Source organism: Excalfactoria chinensis, chromosome 3 (genome assembly GCF_039878825.1).
Source record: "Excalfactoria chinensis isolate bCotChi1 chromosome 3, bCotChi1.hap2, whole genome shotgun sequence".
NCBI classification, from domain to species: domain Eukaryota; kingdom Metazoa; phylum Chordata; class Aves; order Galliformes; family Phasianidae; genus Excalfactoria; species Excalfactoria chinensis.
Genome location: NC_092827.1, coordinates 31704579 through 31724025, shown reverse-complemented (window position 1 = coordinate 31724025; position 19447 = coordinate 31704579). Strand labels below are relative to the sequence as shown.

At 37.5% G+C, this 19447-nt stretch overlaps 1 protein-coding gene across 2 annotated transcripts in view; it reads left to right on the top strand.

Moving 5' to 3' along the window:
• The window catches only part of CEP162 (centrosomal protein 162), a 44193-nt gene that overhangs the window by 13586 nt on the left and 11160 nt on the right, over window positions 1-19447 (top strand). For both annotated transcript variants that reach the window (XM_072333255.1, XM_072333256.1), the window contains 18 exons: window positions 1792-1938; window positions 2151-2337; window positions 3051-3100; window positions 4029-4096; window positions 4758-4785; window positions 5138-5260; window positions 6234-6425; window positions 6587-6668; window positions 7540-7804; window positions 8906-9173; window positions 12055-12197; window positions 12964-13191; window positions 13797-13934; window positions 14771-14883; window positions 15790-15895; window positions 16931-17057; window positions 17673-17836; window positions 18345-18452. In XM_072333255.1, coding sequence (XP_072189356.1) covers window positions 1792-1938; window positions 2151-2337; window positions 3051-3100; window positions 4029-4096; window positions 4758-4785; window positions 5138-5260; window positions 6234-6425; window positions 6587-6668; window positions 7540-7804; window positions 8906-9173; window positions 12055-12197; window positions 12964-13191; window positions 13797-13934; window positions 14771-14883; window positions 15790-15895; window positions 16931-17057; window positions 17673-17836; window positions 18345-18452 — 2537 coding nt within the window. The remainder of the gene's footprint in view (window positions 1-1791; window positions 1939-2150; window positions 2338-3050; window positions 3101-4028; window positions 4097-4757; window positions 4786-5137; window positions 5261-6233; window positions 6426-6586; window positions 6669-7539; window positions 7805-8905; window positions 9174-12054; window positions 12198-12963; window positions 13192-13796; window positions 13935-14770; window positions 14884-15789; window positions 15896-16930; window positions 17058-17672; window positions 17837-18344; window positions 18453-19447) is intronic.

The following is a 19447-nucleotide window of genomic DNA, read 5'->3' as shown; positions in this document are numbered from 1 at the left end:
GTTGCCGCTGCTGAAACACACAACCAGCAGCTTCACTGTGTTCACAGATACTGTTTGGTCTCTCTTTCCATAAACACGCAGCAAGTGTCAATGAATGTCAGTGGGTATTGTTTTATCCACATGGAGGAATTCAGTGATGCACCTTTGCTATATATGCACTTCCATGCCAGATACCATTTTATGAGACTGCCCCTCTGCTGCCATCTATCAGACAGTGACAAAATGTAGCAGAGTATTGGTGGGAAGGTTCAGCTTTTACTGCCATACCACCAACATCCACCTCTGCCATCATGGGCCAACATCATAAAATAGGAGGCATAACTTTCAGAGTAGCCCTTGTACTTTAAATTTCTGCAATTGGCTATCAGAGATGGACTGTTTGTGCTTTGATCTTCTGTACAACACCTTGACTCTTCCATTTTATCATCTTCACTGTAGTAGCAAAATGTCTTTCGTTTACATGAGTATGGCACTTCTTTGAATAACTTAGAACTGAAGCACTTGATCAGCATGTGCAAGACTTGTTTAGTGCTCTTGATCGGAATTCTTTGATGTTTGTAGCTCCTTTTTATTTTGCTGACTGGGAACTCATGTTGGAAAACACAGATATGGTTTCTGCTCCTTTCTGTGAGAGTTGTGAAATCATCTCATATCATTGAATAAGATACATGAGCAGCTTTTCTTCCTATATCCTAAGAGAATCTCTTTAAGAATGTAAGCCTCGAAGGGTGTTTTAGGGTCAAGCAGAAGGGACTTGATATGGCTTATTTAACTAGAAATATACTGCAGTATTAAGCATTTAGTTTTCTGTAAAGAAGTAGATACTCCAAAACCTTCTCCTGTAAAGAAAGCTTGAGGGAACTGGGCTTGTTTAGCTTAGTGAAAAGAAGGATCTGGGGATCCTTCATCTCATTGTGGCCTTCCAGTACTTGAAGGGAGCATATAAACAGGAAGGGGAATGGCTGTTTAGGAGGATGGATAGTGATAGGACAAGGGGGAATGGTTTAGACTGAGACTGGGGAGGTTTAGGTTGGATATTAGGAGGAGGTTTTTCACTCAGGGTAGTGATGTACTGGAACAGGTTGCCCAAGGAGGTTGTGGATGCCCTGGAGGCATTCAAGACCAGGCTGGATGTGGCTCTGGGCAGCTTGGTTTAGTGGTTGGTGGCCCTCTGCACATAGCAGGGGGAAACTAGATGACCACTGTAGTCCTTTTCAACCCAGGCCATTCTATGATTATATGAAATATGTCAGCATGCTGTTTGAAAGCAGAATTTTCACATAAGCCAGTAACAGTGGTGCTAAACCCTCTCAGAAGCAAAGTTACAGTAAGGAGAGCAACTGCATGTTGCCAGTTTTGGTTTTCTTTTTTTGGAACATTTGATTTGCAACAAATGTATCTGCTAAAGCAGTGGCTGCAGTTTTTCAAAGTCTGACGTTTCCTCTGAGATGGTTGATCAAAGAAAATTAATAGGCTTTTAGCAGAGCAATGTTAGCTTCTGGGTTTTCTTAGCAAATAAATGTTAATAGTTCTCCATGAGGAGTGTTAGTCAGTTTTTACAGTTGTATTTATCCCATCTATACAATAGAGTAATTAACTCTAATTAAATAAGGTTTATGTGTAATAAAAACTGAAGTTAGCTGAACATGATCTGTGAGTGTGCGTCTTTGTAGCTGCAACAAGATCCCAAATAAAAAAGAATAAAAAATAAAAGCAGTTCTGGAAGATGACTGAAGTGTCATCCAAACAGCTTTTAGATGATAGTCAGAAACTTTGCAACTTTTCTTTCAGAAATCCTTGAAGCCAGCGAATGCATTGTCAAGAAGGCTTTGCAGCTCACAGGGGAAACTGATGAGAATGTGCATCCAGAAAAGATGCAGCTTCAGAAGAGTAATGGAGTCGCTTTCTCATTAAGTAGAGACAGCCTGGAAACAAATGGTGAGAACAGAGAGTGCAGCCATTTCATGTTAATTAGGTCTAAAGCCAAGTTATTATTACAATTTCCTTTATTTTATCGCAAGTTGGGATCTTTCATTTCTCTCTGCATCATCTTACAAAGACTCCTTAAACTAGTTTGTGATAACTTGATACTGGTAAGCTTTTATGAGTCTGTCTGTAGTTAACTGTTGTTATTGTGTCTTCACTTTCAGATTCCTTTGTAGCTTCTGGTCCTAATCAAAGTAATACAGGACTTGGATTGGATACCTTGGAAGAACAAGAGGAAAAAGAAATCTTTTTTGCTAAACTTGAACAAGAAGCTTCCTCGCCTATTGATTATTCAAGACTAAATAAAGAGCTGAATTCCAGCAATTCTGTAGTACTAGCACCATTTGTAAGGTAATTTGGAGGGAAGAAAGTTGTAGACTATGTTGTGGGATTGCGTGACCTGGGCATCTGAGTACAATGACCTCTGAGGTTCTGTGGACCAAGATCCTGTATGGGTTTCTTTTGGTGTGAGCAGTGGTTTTTCATTACATGGACAGAAGTGATCTTAATAAATAAGAGAAAGAAGTAAGGCATGGTGTGGTGATGGATGAAGGTATACATCTTCAGTCACAAGTTAATTTAACCTTCACAGTAGTAAAGTTTAACTGAAAGACGAGTTAAGAACTCTAGCAGGTGGAAGGTCAGAGTTCTGGAAAGGAGAATGTTTTTTGTTTTATATTTTGTTTATTGACAGGGATTTTTTGTTTGTTTGTTTTGTGTGTGTTAGTGCAGATTTACAATGTCAGAGCAAGAAGCAAATCTGATAAATTTTTATCCAAGAATCTGGTGTAGATGTCAGAGGGAATGCAGAAAGGAAATGATTTTTAAGGGGTTAGATTGAAAATTTCAAATGGGGAGAGTTTTAAAAATAAAAGCATTTATTTTAATAACTGCTGACATTTACCTTCCTTACCTGTGTTTAATCTGATGGGCAAATTCTAGTTTCTGGTACTTCTTAGAATTAGCAATAATAGTATATAGGGGTGTGTGTGTGTGTGTGTATATGTATATATTTATATTTGTTCTCCAAGAAGAGATGGTAAAAATTGTATTTTGTTTCTTAGAAATGAAAGAAGTGAAAAAGAAGTGGAATCCACAGCTGAAGAGAAATGCGGTAATGGTTTCTAAGCTGTTTACTAGAAAAAGCTTGCTTTTTTAAAATTATCATCTTTTTTTACCATCTGCGCTATTAATTATGAGAGTCTCATTAAACAGTAGCAGTAACACAATCTGTGAATTAGTACTGCAATTCAAATGCAAAGTCTTCATAGAAGGGCATCAGAGGAAAGCAACTCTTCATATTATAGCAGGATATAATTTAAAAGTCTGGAAAGGGGAAACGATACCACAGGCTTTTAGCTTGTTTTGTTCTGTGTTGATTTGTCCTACTAAGCAGAAAATAGCTTTGCACTAGCTAGGTTTCAAGTTCACAGCATAGGCCAGCATCCTCAGTGAACCTTTTTCAGTGTGATTTGTAAGCCAGCTGACTTCTGTTTCCTTAACCTCCCTGCTGCTGTGGATAAAGTGTAGGTTGATCTGAAAGTTAATGTAACTTTCATATTAATTATCTGAATTTATCTAGTTTTTGCATCAGCTGTACACAGTGTGTCTGTGCAGCTGGTGTGCAGATAGGTGAATCTAGGGGTTTACTTTTGACTTTTTTAGAAATATGTTTATTTTTGAAATGGATTTTAATATATTATGAACAATGCCATAAAGAGAACTAGGTAAAAGAGTAAATCTGTCCATCAAAGGCTTACAAAAACACCTGGCCCTGATTTTGAAATAGCTCTTAATGTTTGAGGTACTCCAGTGTTTTAGCTGTCATCTTTCATAAATGCTTTAATTCAGAGATGTTACATGTGACTTTCTTCCAGTAGATTTTCTACCATGCACAAGTATCAAAATTTCTATTTCTTAAAAAGATTAATAGCAGCAGTAGATGTTCTTAGCCTGAAGACTGGGGAAAGGAAATAGCTTTCCCCATACTGTTTTATCTTCCTTGAATATTTCATCTGTTTGATGTTTATTTTACTCTTCAGGCAGCTACAGTGAAGATTTTGAAGAAGACACTGATGCTGATCCTGCCTTTAAAACTGAAGAAAGTCAGGTAAATCAAAATATGTCAGGAGTTTAAGTGCTTAAGAAAAGCATATCATAGCAAATGTTTATATTACATCCTGAATTGTAAAACTTCTGCAATATTTAATATATTAAACTCATACTGTGTGTACTGTCCAAAAGAATATAATGGTCATGGGGTCTATATTGTTTTATTCACACTTTTGTGTGACACATCATACTATAAGCACTAATTTCCTCAGAGTTGCCTTCTTACTGCTCCTTTGAATTAAGAACTGTATTGAGAGTCCAGAAATAAGCATGGCTAAAGCCTCTGGATGATTCTATCAGTGAATTAATATGTCTCCTGGAGCTATTAGGGTGGTCTACACCAGCAGATAACACAGACCCCTCAGATCTGTATGGAGGAGCACTTTGGACAGAGAGTACAAAATCTACACTGATAAAAGTAAACCAGGAAGGTGTAAAAGAGATTGTTTCATTTATGTAGAGTAGCATTTAGCTTCCAGTCACTTGTAAGAGGGTTTTTAGAGTACAGGATGCTGAGAGAGGAGAGCTTTAGGAAAGCACACATGCTTGAAGCACCAGGAGCTGCTTTAGTTCATAGATTTTGGACCAGCTTTTTAAGTATGTATGGATTGTTTTTTCTGCAATTCTGAAAGTACTATTGTTTTGTTTATTTTTTGTAGGAACCAAACACTGGCATGCTGGCTAAAGGTAAAATGCAATCTTTCATCAGTGAAAGAATACTAAATGTACCTTCTTGATACTTTTCCATCTGAATTTATTGCTTTGATACTTTAAGCATAATATTGTGCTCTACTGGAAATCTGTAGGACTGAAATGGTTAAAAATCAATTTGCACTTTAAAGTGGTAATCTAAGTTTTATTTTTCTAATTAGTACTTTTCATGCTTGTATTTAGAGTTACAGCATTAATGGCACTGTAGTTATCTACATGGCTTTTCTTTTTTTTGCACACTTAATGCTTTAAGATAATGTTCTATAGCATAGACAGACTATAAATAGGAAACTGTGTTTTCTTTAACCCTTATCTTCTTGGTTTTTAGTTGTACTACTCGATTCACAAGATTCAACTACAGAATTTCAGAAAGCTGCTGAAACATCAGGTGTAGCCGTAAGTGAACATGATCTGCCTCAAGAAGTTGGTGGTATTGAAATGAATGAAGCAGGTAAAGGCTGTTTATGAAAAAAGAAAACCAAATATTCCTTAATGTCTTCATTTGTTTTTAGGTTATCAATCATCATGAAGCCCCTGGATTTTGTTAACAAATCTTGAGAGAAGGAGAACTGTTTCAGTAAAGAAAAAAAACCTGCTTTCTTAGCAGAAACACATCTCTTGACCCTTGATTACCATAGAATTGCTTTTTTCATTGCAGTCCGATTTCAATATAATCTCCTTCAGTTCACCATAGCTAAAACTTTACTTTGTTAATATTTAATGTAACTGTAAAATACACAGGAGTATACTGAGATTGTACCCAAAGTAATATCCAGAGCATGACATTGCTATAGCATCTACTAAAATAGCATATGTGCAAAGACTATCAGTTTTAGGGGGGTGCATGGTTACAATTATAGAGTTATAAAGTTGATGGATAAACAGAGGTTATGTAGTATAAAGAGGATTAATGATAAATGCTCACCAATGTTGAGGCTCTCTGTAAACTCCACACAGCAGCAATCTCTGGAAAGACATCCTGCCTTAGTGGTGGTCAGCCCTTAAAGGAGATCTGGGAGAGGTGGAGCCAAACTCCACCCCTTCTGGGATCACAGATGAATTACCTTCACCTGCGCTCCCACAGCTGACTTGTCACTTGCCTCAGGTGGTTAATCAGAGGTTCAGGCTGTGATCAACAATTTCCCCTACAGGGGGAAAAAAATATGGGGGCTGGGTCAGGAAAGGCATTCAAACTGCAGATAAGGCTATTTGATATTAATAGTCAATAATATTAAGTATTAATTAACTTGATAATTTTTTATTTTCATGGTAGAAATGAGATTTTTTTTTCTTCTTTTCCCAGAAATGGAAAGCACAGTTCTCACTTAGTAATAGTCCAAGCCAGTCACTGAAACAGATTGTGGTGTGTTATTTCCCAAGCAGAAAATCCTATAGTAACTGTTATGAGACTGCATTTTCCACAGGCACTTTGTGTGGACAAACTGCCAGTGACACCGAAGCCTTACAGCGTGCGTATCATCACATTAATCAGTCTATGGGAGACACTGATGAGCAACAAATACAAAATTCTTCAATGGCCATCTCACATTGCTTAGTGCAAGTTACTTCACAAAATCACGACCTCTATTCAAAAAACACATCAACTACTGAATCAGGTAAATACCTCAAAGGAAAGCATATTTTTTGCAAGAATGTAATATAAGTGAGTTATTAGTGTCTTTAATATTTGAATTTATGAAACATTTTTAAATGTGCTTTTTACAAATGCATTTTTTTTAAACTTTTAAAAAAGATTTTGTTGTTTTGCACTAATTAGATTTACCTACTGTGGAAGAATTTATGAGACCTATTAAAGGAGATTCCTATAATGTCAGAGGTTTTGATTTGGAACCTGAAAGGTATTTATTTCAGACTTTTATTAACTTAAGCTCATTCACTGTTAGTGGAAAAACAGCTTACAAAACTTGCCTGTTTCTTTTTTTTCCCCCCTCTCAAGCTAAAGACTGAAATTTCAGTATGCTTTGCACTGGCATTATTCATTTTACAGCTCATTGTAAAACACCATTTACAGTAAATTGGCTATGGAGACGTCCAAACATTATTTAAGCAATAAGAAGCAATGTCACTTTAGTTGTCAAGACTGAGAAAGACTCATCTGAGACAAATAAGATCTCTGCTTTTAGGGACCACTACTCATCAGCATTTCCTATCCTAATTCTCTAGCTTCTACTGTCTGGGTAAAGATCACATAATTTCATTTTGCTTACTCTTGTAATTCCTACTAACCTGTGCTCCATAATTCCTTTTGCTTTATTCCAACTTGTGTGTAGCAAATAATATAGAGGTGTCAAAAACAGATTTTGCTTAGCAGATTGATTCTGGGAACTCAACATGCCAGTGTACTCTGCAGGAATTACCATTCATTGTATTATTGGCACTGACTGCATGCTTGCAGGTGTTTATCTTGTAGTCCAGTTTGGTGCCTCTGCAAAAACAGTTATTGCTGGGAAATGTCTCTCGTTTCACAAGAGACAATCTTTCTCACAGTGTGAATCTTCGGCCTAGTCTTCTTTTGTTTTTATTAAAAAAATAAAAATATGCATGGCTGTTCATAAAAAGAGCCTAGTGATTCTTTCAAGTTCAAGCAGTCTTTACAGATGCTACCTAAAGGAAAAATGGACTGCTTTTTCCAGAGTGGCAGAAAGGCAAAGGGCAAAAATCTTATATATCTTATATAAACACACACAATCTTATTCCTTTCTTTTGTAGTCCTGTGAAGGTGATAGGCAGCACAGTAAATGAACATGTCAATCACGTGCCCTATAAAGAGCACCAAAATGATTCAGTTTGGAAGACAAACTTACTTGAAAAATGTAACAGAGAAGACAGCGTCTTTCTACAGACAGCTTCAAATGAAGATAGCTTTCTGAGGATGACTGAGAAAGAAATTCAGACCAGTCAAGTACAACCTGATGTGCTAAGTGAAGAGATAATACAAGACTGTCTGCTTTCACAAGGCAGCAAAACTGAACAGGTAACAAAAAAATCTGTTTGATGCAGTTTATGTGAAAATACATTCAAAATGTATAAGACTTTAAGTGGCCTGTTATTTGGTAATGCTCTGATATTCTGGAAGTGAGAGTGTTGGCTTTTTTTTGAAATTTTCATGTTGCTATTTGTAGAGGTATCCACATACAGTGGACTTTAGGTTCATAACAACATGAGAAATCCCAGCTTTAAACCTGCAGGGCTTCTGCAGTTACATCCCTAGCTCAGGCTAGTTATGAATATGAACATGTTTTCCTACTGAAGGGAACACACACAAGGCTCAGATCTGAGACCATAACTACAGAACAGGTGGTTAGAAGCACAGTTCAATAAGAGCATGGATTTGACTGAGCAAATGTAGGCTGTTAGTCAGGCTAACTTGCTAGCCAGCAACCTGGATGGCTTCTCTAATCTTGTTGTCTTTTTTTTTTAAATACTTTTTTCTGCCTAATCCATATTAGTTCTCACCTTTACCTAACTTGCAATACAGGATTTCCGCAGTCTCCAAATTCTCTTCTCCCTGCATCCCCTAAATTAAGCCCACATTTCTTTAGGCAACCACCCCTTCAGCCTGCAAGGTGTTGTGGAAGGGCTTTGTTCGGTTGGTTCATCCTGATGATTTCTTTTTTTAAACCAGTGCCAACAGGCTAAACTTTCTCACTTGTTGGTCTTAGGAGTAATACTAGTTTTTAATGATGAAGTTTCAGAGTGTTCCTCTGCCTGCTGCTGTTCCTCTCTTCATTGCTGAGTTTGTGTTCACTGTGATTTAACTTTCAGTCAGATAACCTGAAAAATTACCCATTTTGGTAAGCTAAAGATTCTGCAATAAAATCCAACTTCACAGAAAAATCCAATAGAGCCAGTGCAAAAATACTTGTAGGAAAGCATAATAAGTTATTCATAATTTCAAGTTATTTGGCTCGAAATAGTTACATCCCATGGTTGTTTTATTTTTAACTGCACCTACTTAGTAGTCTTACTACTGTATGATTCTGGAAACTGATTATGTGCTTTTCTAACGGTGAAAGCTAACTTCAGATCACACTAGACCCTAAAACCTGCTCTAAAAAGATCTGCTCTATTGTAGGTTCTGCAATCTTGTTGTTTGAAGAATGAAAAATCAGAATCAACAACAACTAAGCAAATGTTGTACAAGAATATCAGAAGTACAACACCTTCACATAAAAAGAAGTCTTCATATGGTCCTCATGGGGTGGCTAGAACTTCTGGATATGGGAAATCCACTTCATACTCAAAACAGTCCATTCCAGCTACCGAAAGGAAAATACCAAAAGAAACTTTGAAAAAAAACATTATGAAATCTAGAAGTCCTGCAGATAGAGCAAGATCTAAAGGTAATTCTGTCTTAAGAGGTCTGAATTATACTTGTAAGAGCCAGAGAGCTTTGCTGCTCATGCTTCCCATTTAAAAATATATATTCCCATTTTCATAGAATCATAGAATTACTCAGGTTGGAAAAGACCTTGAAGATCATCAAGTCACAGAATCACAGAATCACCCGGGTTGGAAGGGACCTCAAGGATCATGTAGTTCCAACCCCCCTGCCTAGCAGGGCCACCAAACATACGCCTTTACTAGATCAGGTTGCCCAGAGCCCCGTCCAACCTGGCCTTGAACACCTCCAAGGACGGGGCATCCACAACCTCCCTGGGCAGCCTGTTCCAGGACCTAACCACTCTCCTAGTAAAGAACTTCCCCCTAACATCCAACCTAAATCTTCCCTCTTTTAACTTAAAACCATTTCCCCTAGTCCTGCTATTATCAGCCCTTTCGAAGAGTTTGCTCCCCTCCTGGGAGTAAGTTCCCTTCAGGTATTGAAAGGCTGCAATGAGGTCACCCCGCAACCTTCTCTTCTCCAGGCTGAACAAACTCAACTCCCTCAGCCTGTCCTCATAGGGGAGGTGCTCCAGCCCCCTGATCATCTTCGTGGCCCTCCTCTGGACCCTTTCCAAAATCTCCATATCTTTTTTGTACTGAGGGCTCCACACCTGGACACAGTACTCCAGATGGGGCCTCACAAGAGCAGAGTAGAGAGGGACAATCACCTCCCTATCCCTGCTGACCACCCCTCTCCTGATGGAGCCCAGGATCCCGTTTTCCTTCCAGGCTGCCAGAGCACACTGCTGGCTCATGTTAAGTTTCTCATCTATTAGGACCCCTAGGTCTTTCTCTGCCGAGCTGCTCTCAAGGACAATTCCTCCCAGCCTGTACAAGTGCCTGGGGTTCTTCCGGCCCAAGTGCAAAACCTTGCACTTTGCCGTGTTGCCGTGTTGCCAACCGCAGCCTAACCGGTAGCCTATCTCTTAAAAAACAACCACGAAACAATACCACAACAACAAACCTCTGCTAAATCATATCCCTGAGTACCACATCCAAACGGCTCTTAAACACATCCAGGGATGGCAATTCAACCACCTCCTTGGGAAGCCCATTCCAGTACCTAACCACCCTTTCTTCATTCTGTAAATTTTGAAGAAGTGTAGAAGAAATCTAGAACTAAATGTGAGCAAGTCCTTTATTTTTTCCTCTATTTTTCTCTGTATAAACTACCACTATGTTTAAGGCTTACCTATTGCTCACCAGTATCACCAAAAACAACAGTAGATACTGCTGTTCAAAAATAAGTACCTATATGTTACATGTTTTATTACAGTAATTGCAGAGATTTGCTGACACACGCATGTGATGCTGGATTAATTACTATACTCAGCTTCTTTCACTTATTTTTTTGTTTTTCATTAATAAAAAGACAGCACTTTTTAAAACAAGATCCTCCTTTCTGTTCACATCTCTTGTTGTAGCATTAAGGAATGGTAGTCCTGTGAAAGTCAAATTGCAAACTGACCATCTTTCACTAAGTCTTATTGCCAGTCTGTGACGCATAGGAAAACAGCTTTCTGGATACCCAGGTTTTAGGACACTTGCATCGCATTATGCTTTTGAAAACTCTTCAAGTAGCACTAGGAAAACCAGTGTAGGATTATGTTGCCAATCTCAGGGAGATGTTTCAACGGCAGCTATGAGACCAAGGGACCCTTGTTCATTAGAGCACTGCAGTGGAACTGGAGATGAGGAAGGTGCAGAGAGAGGTAGTGGTGATGAAACAGAAAGACAAGTCCTGAGAAAATAAGGCCAATGAGTCCTGAGTAAATAAGTCCACTAAGCCTCACTCAGGCATGCTTTTCTCTCTGTAGAAGAGAGAGCCATCATCTGTAGCCATTATCCAAAGCAATTTTGGGTTTATTCAGAAGTTACTCTCAACAGGAGGCCCCAGAGGCTAAGAAAAAAAAATAGCTTTAAAGCATAATGTTCCCTAACTGTCACTGCCAAGGAAACACCTATATGAGAGGTGTAAGCATTGTAAAAATTATTTCATCTTGAAAGCGCTCATTACTTGTTTGTTTTTATGTATGGCATCCTGACAGAGGAACTTTTAGATTAAACCATTATAGGCAGAAATGAAATAATAATTGCAGCTAGTGTCTATTTTTCATAAGACTAATTTCGTTTCATGAAGGATTTATTGTCCAGCTACTTATCTCAGTTGTTCTCTTGATTTTTCACTTCATTTTATACTGTATTTTTGGTGGTAGCACTGTTTGGTTGTTGCTTTGTTGTTTTTTTTGTTTTGTTTTTTTGTTGGTTTTTTTTTTTTTGCATTTTATAGCAATTGGGCAGATCAATATGATGGGAGGACTGGCACGATAGAAAGGTGTCGTGGGTTAACCTAAAAATCTACCTGCACCCATGACAGGGTGCTATAAGGAAAGTTAAAAAGATTGCTTACCCATAATCAGAAGATTCCAGGTTCACAGGGAAAAGCTCCACCAGGGAGGAATCTCCAGGAAGAGATTCTTCCCTTGTGGCATTCAGCCTTTAAATGGGGTCTAAGAGAGGTGCATCCAGGCTCCACCCGTTTGAGTCACACAGCTGAATTGCCTTCACCTGTGCTCCCAGGGCTGACTGGGTCCTTTCCCCAGGTGCTCAGTCAGTGGTTCTGGCCATGACTCAGAAGTTTCCATTACATGCATGTAAAGAACTGATGATCACTACATTTTGTCTCGTTGCTCTGAAGTTTCTATGTTTAATTTGAAATACAAGTTGTAAAAAACTTAAATTTCATGCTTAATAGGTGAATCACATGAATAGATTTCTATCGAGGGCACTGAATTCTAAACTTAATTTTGTTATATTCTGCTTTCTGCCTAAATGAAGAAGCCTTATTTACTACAAGGACAATAAGATCTGCAGCAAATGAACAGACTTCTAAGGAGGATATTAGCAGAGCTATGTCTGACCAATCAGTTGTTCATAATCTTGGACACCAAGTTGTGGATTCTTGCAGACAGCATCACCGTGTAAGTAGTAATTAATGATGTTCCCAATTATAGTGTATGCAGTTTGGTTTACATACCTGTTCTGTCAAAACTTTTAGTAACATTAGCAGGATTGACAAATGCCGAAATATTTAATAAAGGCTTCTTCAGTCAAATACTTGTTTTTGTTCCTAGACTTTGTAAGAATAAGACTGGGTTTTAGTTGTTTGGATAGTTCTACTTCCTTGGTAGTTCTATGTACTTTTAAGGCTTATTGATTTCTAAAATGAAATTTTGCTGTACAAATTGACATACTTCTAAGTAAAATTTTTATTAAAAATTACTCGGTTAAGAAGCTGAAATGGACCTTCTGTTTGTTTTTCTACCTGCATTGCACTGACGATTTAATAGAATATTTTCACTTCTCCAGGATGACTGAATTTGCAGTGCATGATGGATTTTCCTTCTTCCTTAATAATTGTATAAAAATGTATTACTGAATGTTTAAGTTGTTGCTGCTTTTTGAGAAAATGGATGATAGAATAACTCCAGTGACTGTGCATATGAGTGGCCCTCATATGAGCGGTGTTTGTTTCTAGTTGCTTATATTTTCCCTGCACATATTTAGGAAATTGGAAAGTAACTCATTAAAGGAAAACTCTGTAGGGTGTTTTGATACTAGAATGATGGATTTTTCTTTTCAGGTGTCTTATATGGTTTCGAAGAGCTAGACAAGCCAGTTAAGTAAAACTGATGAATTTTCTGTAGTCAACTTGGTGTAACAGTTCTCTGAATTTCTCTTTGTTAGGATTTACCAGTTTCTCCTGTCAAAAGCTGTGAAAGGGAACTGCGTTTGCTAAGACGAGCACAAGTTGCTGAGGAGGACCTGAGCAGTGCACGTGATGTGATTCAACAGCTAACCAGCACAGTTTCAGAAAAGGAGAAAGAAATGGAGACAAAGATAGTAGAATTGAAAGCACGCTATGAAAAAGAGCTTTCTCAGCTGGGTCAAGAAAACTACGTTCTTCAGAGCAAGGTACTTTATCATTTTGTGTCCTACTAGTATAGAAAGTGAGAAAGATTGCTTCTGAAAATTAAGTGCATCTTACTTCAGGTAAGTTGTTAATAAGGAGAAAACCCACATGTAGAAACTAATAGTGTATTTACATTTGTGTTTGCAAATATTTACCCACTACTACATGTACTGTGATTAGGATGTAATGTTTTTACATTCTCCTGAGTTCACTTATTTTATTTTATATTATAGGAGTCCTTCAGTAGGTTTTCCTGTGTTTGTATGTTTGCATTTAAATGTTTAACTTGCTCTTATAGCCGTTTAAAAAAATAAATGAATAAGAGTAATAGATACTACATGTTGAAAACTGGAAAAGTACTTCATGCTGAGATACTGTCTGTTAATTTCATGCACTTTTCAATGTAGAATTTTATCTACTTTCCCAGGCTTTTAAAACTTTGCTCTTGTTTCATAATGCTTCTTTAAGCTCCAATAATAAGATTGGCTCCTTGGTTTGCTTTCGCTTCTTAACATGTACTGACCTATTTATGATATAAAGTGTAATCTTGTAGGCAATTCCATACTGCTAGGAAGTGTGTGTCATATTGTCTATTTCTTTCTGAAAGTTGAGAAGCATGGAAGAGCTTTCTAAGGAGAAGAGATGGATCCATCAGACAGGAACAGTTTCTGTCCCTGAAGAAAAACTGTCACAAATACAAAAAGAAATGGAAGATCAAGAAATCATTATTCAAGGTTATCAACAGGTATACCATACAGTATATATACCATGCTATGTTCTAGCCTATCTCAGAAAGAAAACTGTCAAGCAGTTACTTTTATTCTATTGAAAATAGTTGTCTTGATATCTAAAACATGGGTGAAATTTAGGTGTGATGGGTGCAGATACGTTTTACGTTTTAAAAGTGTTTGCATGTGTCTAGTTTGAGCTTAACTTTTTGCCCAAAATGTAGCAGACAACACGTGGTTTTGAGCAGTATTGGAAGTTCAGAGGGTTTTATTTTTAAGATGTGTTTTTTTTGTCACAGAAATGGAGCAGCTGATTGCAAGGAAATCTTGTTAGCATGCCTGATTTATAAACTCAGTCAAGTGCAGAAATAGATGATGAAAAATTAATGATCCTTTTGAATGCTTGCAACTGTAAAATAAAATATGTGAGTTTAACCATTTTCCAGGTGCTGTTCAGCATTTTTTAGTAAGGTTTGTATGCAATGCCTTGGTGGTGCGGCTGTAGGCATCGCAAATCAGTGGCTGACTGTGCTCCCAGGACAGACATGGGCAGGTTGAACTTTGATCTATCAGCACTCATCTACTGTATACTTTGGCAATACAGTTGGGATAGCTTCGCAAAGAAGCTGACCCAGGAGGACTGGGTCCCTTCAGAGGGAGCAGACACTTGGACAAAGTTTTAGAGGTCACCATATAATACTCCAACGTAAAGATATCCATTTTGGAAATTTTGATAGTAAAATGTTTAGTGTTTCAGAAGACAGACTGTGCAAGTCATAGATTGGACTGGGTAAAACAGTGATTTATGACATTTCTTTGTTTATGAATGTTAACTTTGTCTATCTCATTTTAGGAAAATGAGAGGTTATACAAACAAATGAAAGACCTGCAAGTCCAAAACAAAAAAAATGAGGAACAAATGTATAAGGAGAATCAGTGTTTAATGTCTGAATTAATAGCCCTAAGGTAGGCTTAATTAAACATCTGATATGTAGTATCTAGATTTTTCAGCTACTTTTATTATTTTTTTAATGAAAAATCAGTGAAGAGTCTGTTGGATGTATGTTTTCTGGTGGTTCTTGGTTTTGTGGTTTTGGTTTCTCTTTTGACAGTAGATTGATGTTGATTATGGACACTTAATTCTTTGTCTTCTTACTGATCTTGGAGAGCCATGAGAATGTGAGAGCCTTCCACATGGGAAGTATTTTAACATTAGAATGCAGATATTGTTGCTCATATCAGAACATTCCACACATATATTACTCTTGCTCTGGTATTCTGTCTCTGCTCAAATGTCAAAATGTTTCATTGCTATTCAAACATTGATCAGGAATCACAGGAGATCTTGTTAGTGAAGGAACCATTTGTCAGTGGTTTACGGGCTGGCTCATCCCAGTTCCGTGACTCCCAGTGCACTACATGATGTTATGATGTGGAATACTAGTAACCAAAAATCATAAAACCATGACACCCTTAGATTTGCTGCGCAGTAGATCCTGTTAGGTTTGTGTCCAGTGTTAATAATGAGAGGAAAAAAAGTTAGCAACTCTGTGCATTTCTCTTTGCCAAGGAGAGGTGAATTTCATTGGTGCAGAGTTTTTCTTTCCTTCTCTCATGTAGTTCCAACAAAAACGTTTGTGCAAGGTAACCAGGTTCCAACTTACAGCTGATTTTGTTTTTCATGTTGTTTTTTTTCCTGTTTTGTATAGAGATGTCGTGTGGTTGCTTCTTTCTTTGGTTTGAACCTCCACAAATTAACTTTATAGTATCATTTTGAGCATATTGCGCTTGCTTTTTAGTATGCCGTTGTCGTCCGCTTCTGTGACACGAGTCACCATATTGCGGTTTTTTTTCCTCCTTTTTTTTTTTTAGAGAAAAGGTAGAAAGGATTAATATCCAGTCACAAATTGTGCGGGAATCTGAACCAGCCAGAAATCAAAGTTTCACAGATTTGATTTCAGAGCTTCGAGCAGCACGGGTAGGTGTGTGTGTGCCAAAACTGTATTTCAAACTTTCAGATTAAATATATATATATAAAAAAAGAAATCAACATGTAACCTCCGTATTGTAGATATAAATGAAAATTATTAGTTGGGTTTTGGTTTTTTTGGGTGGTGGTGGGTATGTTTGTTTGTTTCTTTGTTTTGTTTTTTAACTGCTTAAATAGAGAGCTTCAGGACCAGTGGTATTGTTCCTGGTTTGCTACAGCTGACTTTGAGCTCTTAAGACTCCAGGGGCTGCCCTAGTTTTAACATGCTGCTGCTGCACTTCCCTATACGTAGGTCTAGCCTGGATTACTTCAACACCAGTGCCTTTGCTCTTAACACAGAAACACAAGCAGTGCAGATGGCCTTCTCCAATTCAGCAGGTTGGGAGAGGGTTTGCTAGCAGTAACACACATGCATGCACACATGTGGATCCCACTAAGAGCTAGTCCTGGCACTTTGTATAGACCCAAGAATAGTTGTGCCCAGAATCTGATGCACGTACTCCTTCACCACAGTTGCTGCTCTGCATAACTAAGGGCCTCAATCTCCAGAGAGTGGCTTTTCTGGGAACCTTTTGTCTTAATCACCAGCTACTCAGTCTTGAAGTTTGCTAGTGATCACACATATTCAAACTGAACACAGGGCACACACAGAAAATATCAAGAAAGATCATGTAGTAAGATAAGTTGTTGTCAGTATATGTCAACTATACATCTGCCCATTTAAGCTGCAGTCCATATTCTTCAAAATAAGTAAAGCCATCTACTTCACTGAGCCTCCAAAAATCTGTAATGTTGTCTGCTTCTGCAACAGTTATTAAAAACAAATCTTACTAAAGGTATACCTTTATTATGTAGCGTTCAACATAAGTTCTGCTGTATCAAGACTTGATAATAATTCCATAACTGGTATGTGGTTCAATACAAACATAATTTAATCATTCTGTGGTAAAAAAACACCATCAGCATTTTTTGTATGTGTGCACATGTGTTTTTTCTTATCTTATTGTTTCCTTTAAAACCCAGAAGGAAGAAACTAAATTACGAGAAGAGATAAGAAGGCTTAAACAAGATAAACAAGCTCTTGAGTTAGACCTGGGGCAAGCAAAGAAAGAGAGAGATCTAGCAAAAGTCCAGATTACATCCACATCAAGTAAACCACCTTTATTTTTTTGAATACTTGTGCCTGTTCTTTCCTTCACTGGAAAAATATGTAACTAAAACTTGCTGCTTCATATAGTATAACTTAGTCAAATGTAACTACTGTATCTATTTGCTCTATTTTTACCCCTAATTTATGCCTTGTGAATTTTTCCATTTCTAAACTTTTTCCAGATTGCCAACAGGAGGTCCAGAAATTGGACCTTTTTCACTGCCCATATCAAGCATCACGCTTTTTACGAGCTGTGAGAGCTGCTTGATCGCTAAGTGGGAGGAGTATGGTCAATGCATATCAAAGTATATATTCCATATTCTATCATCCCTATTCCTGAAAATGTGTTTACTACAACCTTATTCAAGAATAGATCTCACAGGGATTCTGTTTTAAATACTTCCTGAGGTAAACTGTGAACTATTGACTATTACTATATATGAGAACTATTATTCTCTGATTTTGTTGGTTTTTTTTTGTACTGTTGCATTTCGAATCCTGATTTTGCTCTTGTATGAAGTGTGCTGAAGCATAGTGTTCACTATCCAACACATTCATATATTGAATTAGCTATTATGTTTTCAACACGTAATTATAAGAGTTTTATTCTCGTAGGTGAGAAGTCTTATGAATTTAAAGTTATGGAAGAAACATACAAACAGGAAATTCTTCATTTAAAAAGGCGTCTTCATTGGTATGCAGAAAATCAGGATCTTCTGGATAAAGATGCAGCCCGTCTTAAAGATGCAAGAGAAGAAATTGAAAAACTGAAGCAAGAGGTGATAACATTTAACTTAAAATACTGGCACTTAATGATTTTTAATGACGGATACAGTGTAATTTTGGTCTCCATAATGCTCATGCCTTTTTTGAGAAAAAACATAATCAAATATGGGTGTCTTTATATTCAAAACAGATATAACTTTATATGCAGTCAGAATTGCAAGTGCAAAATGCTGAAACCCGTTCTGCTTTCATTGGACTTACTGATGATTCTTCTGGAAACAAGAGTAATAGAATTCATAGTTTACTTCTGTAGAAATCATAGGATCGTAGAATGGCCTGGGCTGAAAACCACCTTAAGGATCATCTAATCTCACTCCATGGGCAGGGTCACCAATCACTAGACCAGGCTGCCCGGAGCCACATCCAGCCTGGGGATGGATATTACCAGTTATTAAGTTGTAGAATACTTCTGTTACTGTGTTAATTTGAAATGTTTACCTCTGTACTACTGTAAAACCTCTCTGAATGTGTATATTTTGTTTTTTCTCACAAATTGGATAGGTCGAGAAGCTCAGAGCTGAAGCTGGAGATCATCAGTGTGTGCAACAGAAGAAGCGTTTGAGAGACAGAGCAGCAGATGCTAAAAGAATTCAGGACCTTGAACGACAGGTATGTAATAATATAACTGTGATTTACTCAATTTCATTTCAGATGAGGTTACTTTTTCTTAATAGTACTTTTATAAGGATAAAGCACTGAATGAAGCCCTGTGACAAAGGAACTTTTGTATTATGTAATACTTAACATAAAACAGCTGTAATTACTTATTTACAAAGGGATCTCCTGCTGCTGTGTTCTAAGAAGCTATTTACTCATATCCTGTCAAGATCCGTTAATGTTAAAGTACTGTTCAGTTTCTAGGACAGGAGTAAAAGAGCAAAAGCACATGCAAGCTTCCTGTTTACTTTCTGGGATTCCCAGTGTCTCCGTTCAGTACATTCTTAAGGTTCTGGCCAGTTTCAGCCACGCCATGTTGTTTCAAGAGTAGGAGTTGAAATTCCTACAAGAGCCATGATAAGTGGGACAGTAGAGATCTTTAAACCTGTGTTTCTACTGAGGAAAAGGTCAGGAGGAACTGTGCCTTCCTGAATTTTTGTAGGTAACAGCTGTGCTTGGGATCAGGCTGGGATGCAGAACAAATAGAGAGTCTCCACAGCATTCTAATGCATAGAGTGCAGAAAGCACTTTTAGCTGTGGATTAAAAAGAGGTGTTTATCAGTCTTGCACATAAGGTGTTAGTTTGCTTTGGAGTTTGCAGTGAAATAATAATGGGGGGAAAAAAAAGACATTTAATCTGTTGCTGGGAGAACAATTTCCTGTTATGAAATTTCTCTGAGGCAGCTGGAAAAGTAGAGTGGAATGTGGAAGTGTGAGTGTTAAATGCATAAGAAAACCAAATAATTTAACTGCATTAAAAGCTTTACACTGCTTAAATGCTTAATAAGTAAATAAAAGATGTTTGAGTCTAAAGACCAGAGGAGTATTCTTTTTAAATATGTGATGTTGTGTAAGAAGTCCAACAGTCGGTGATGATGAGACTTACTTGTCTGTAAACAATAACATAAGCTGTAAAAAAGTCATAGAATCATAGAATTACCCAGGTT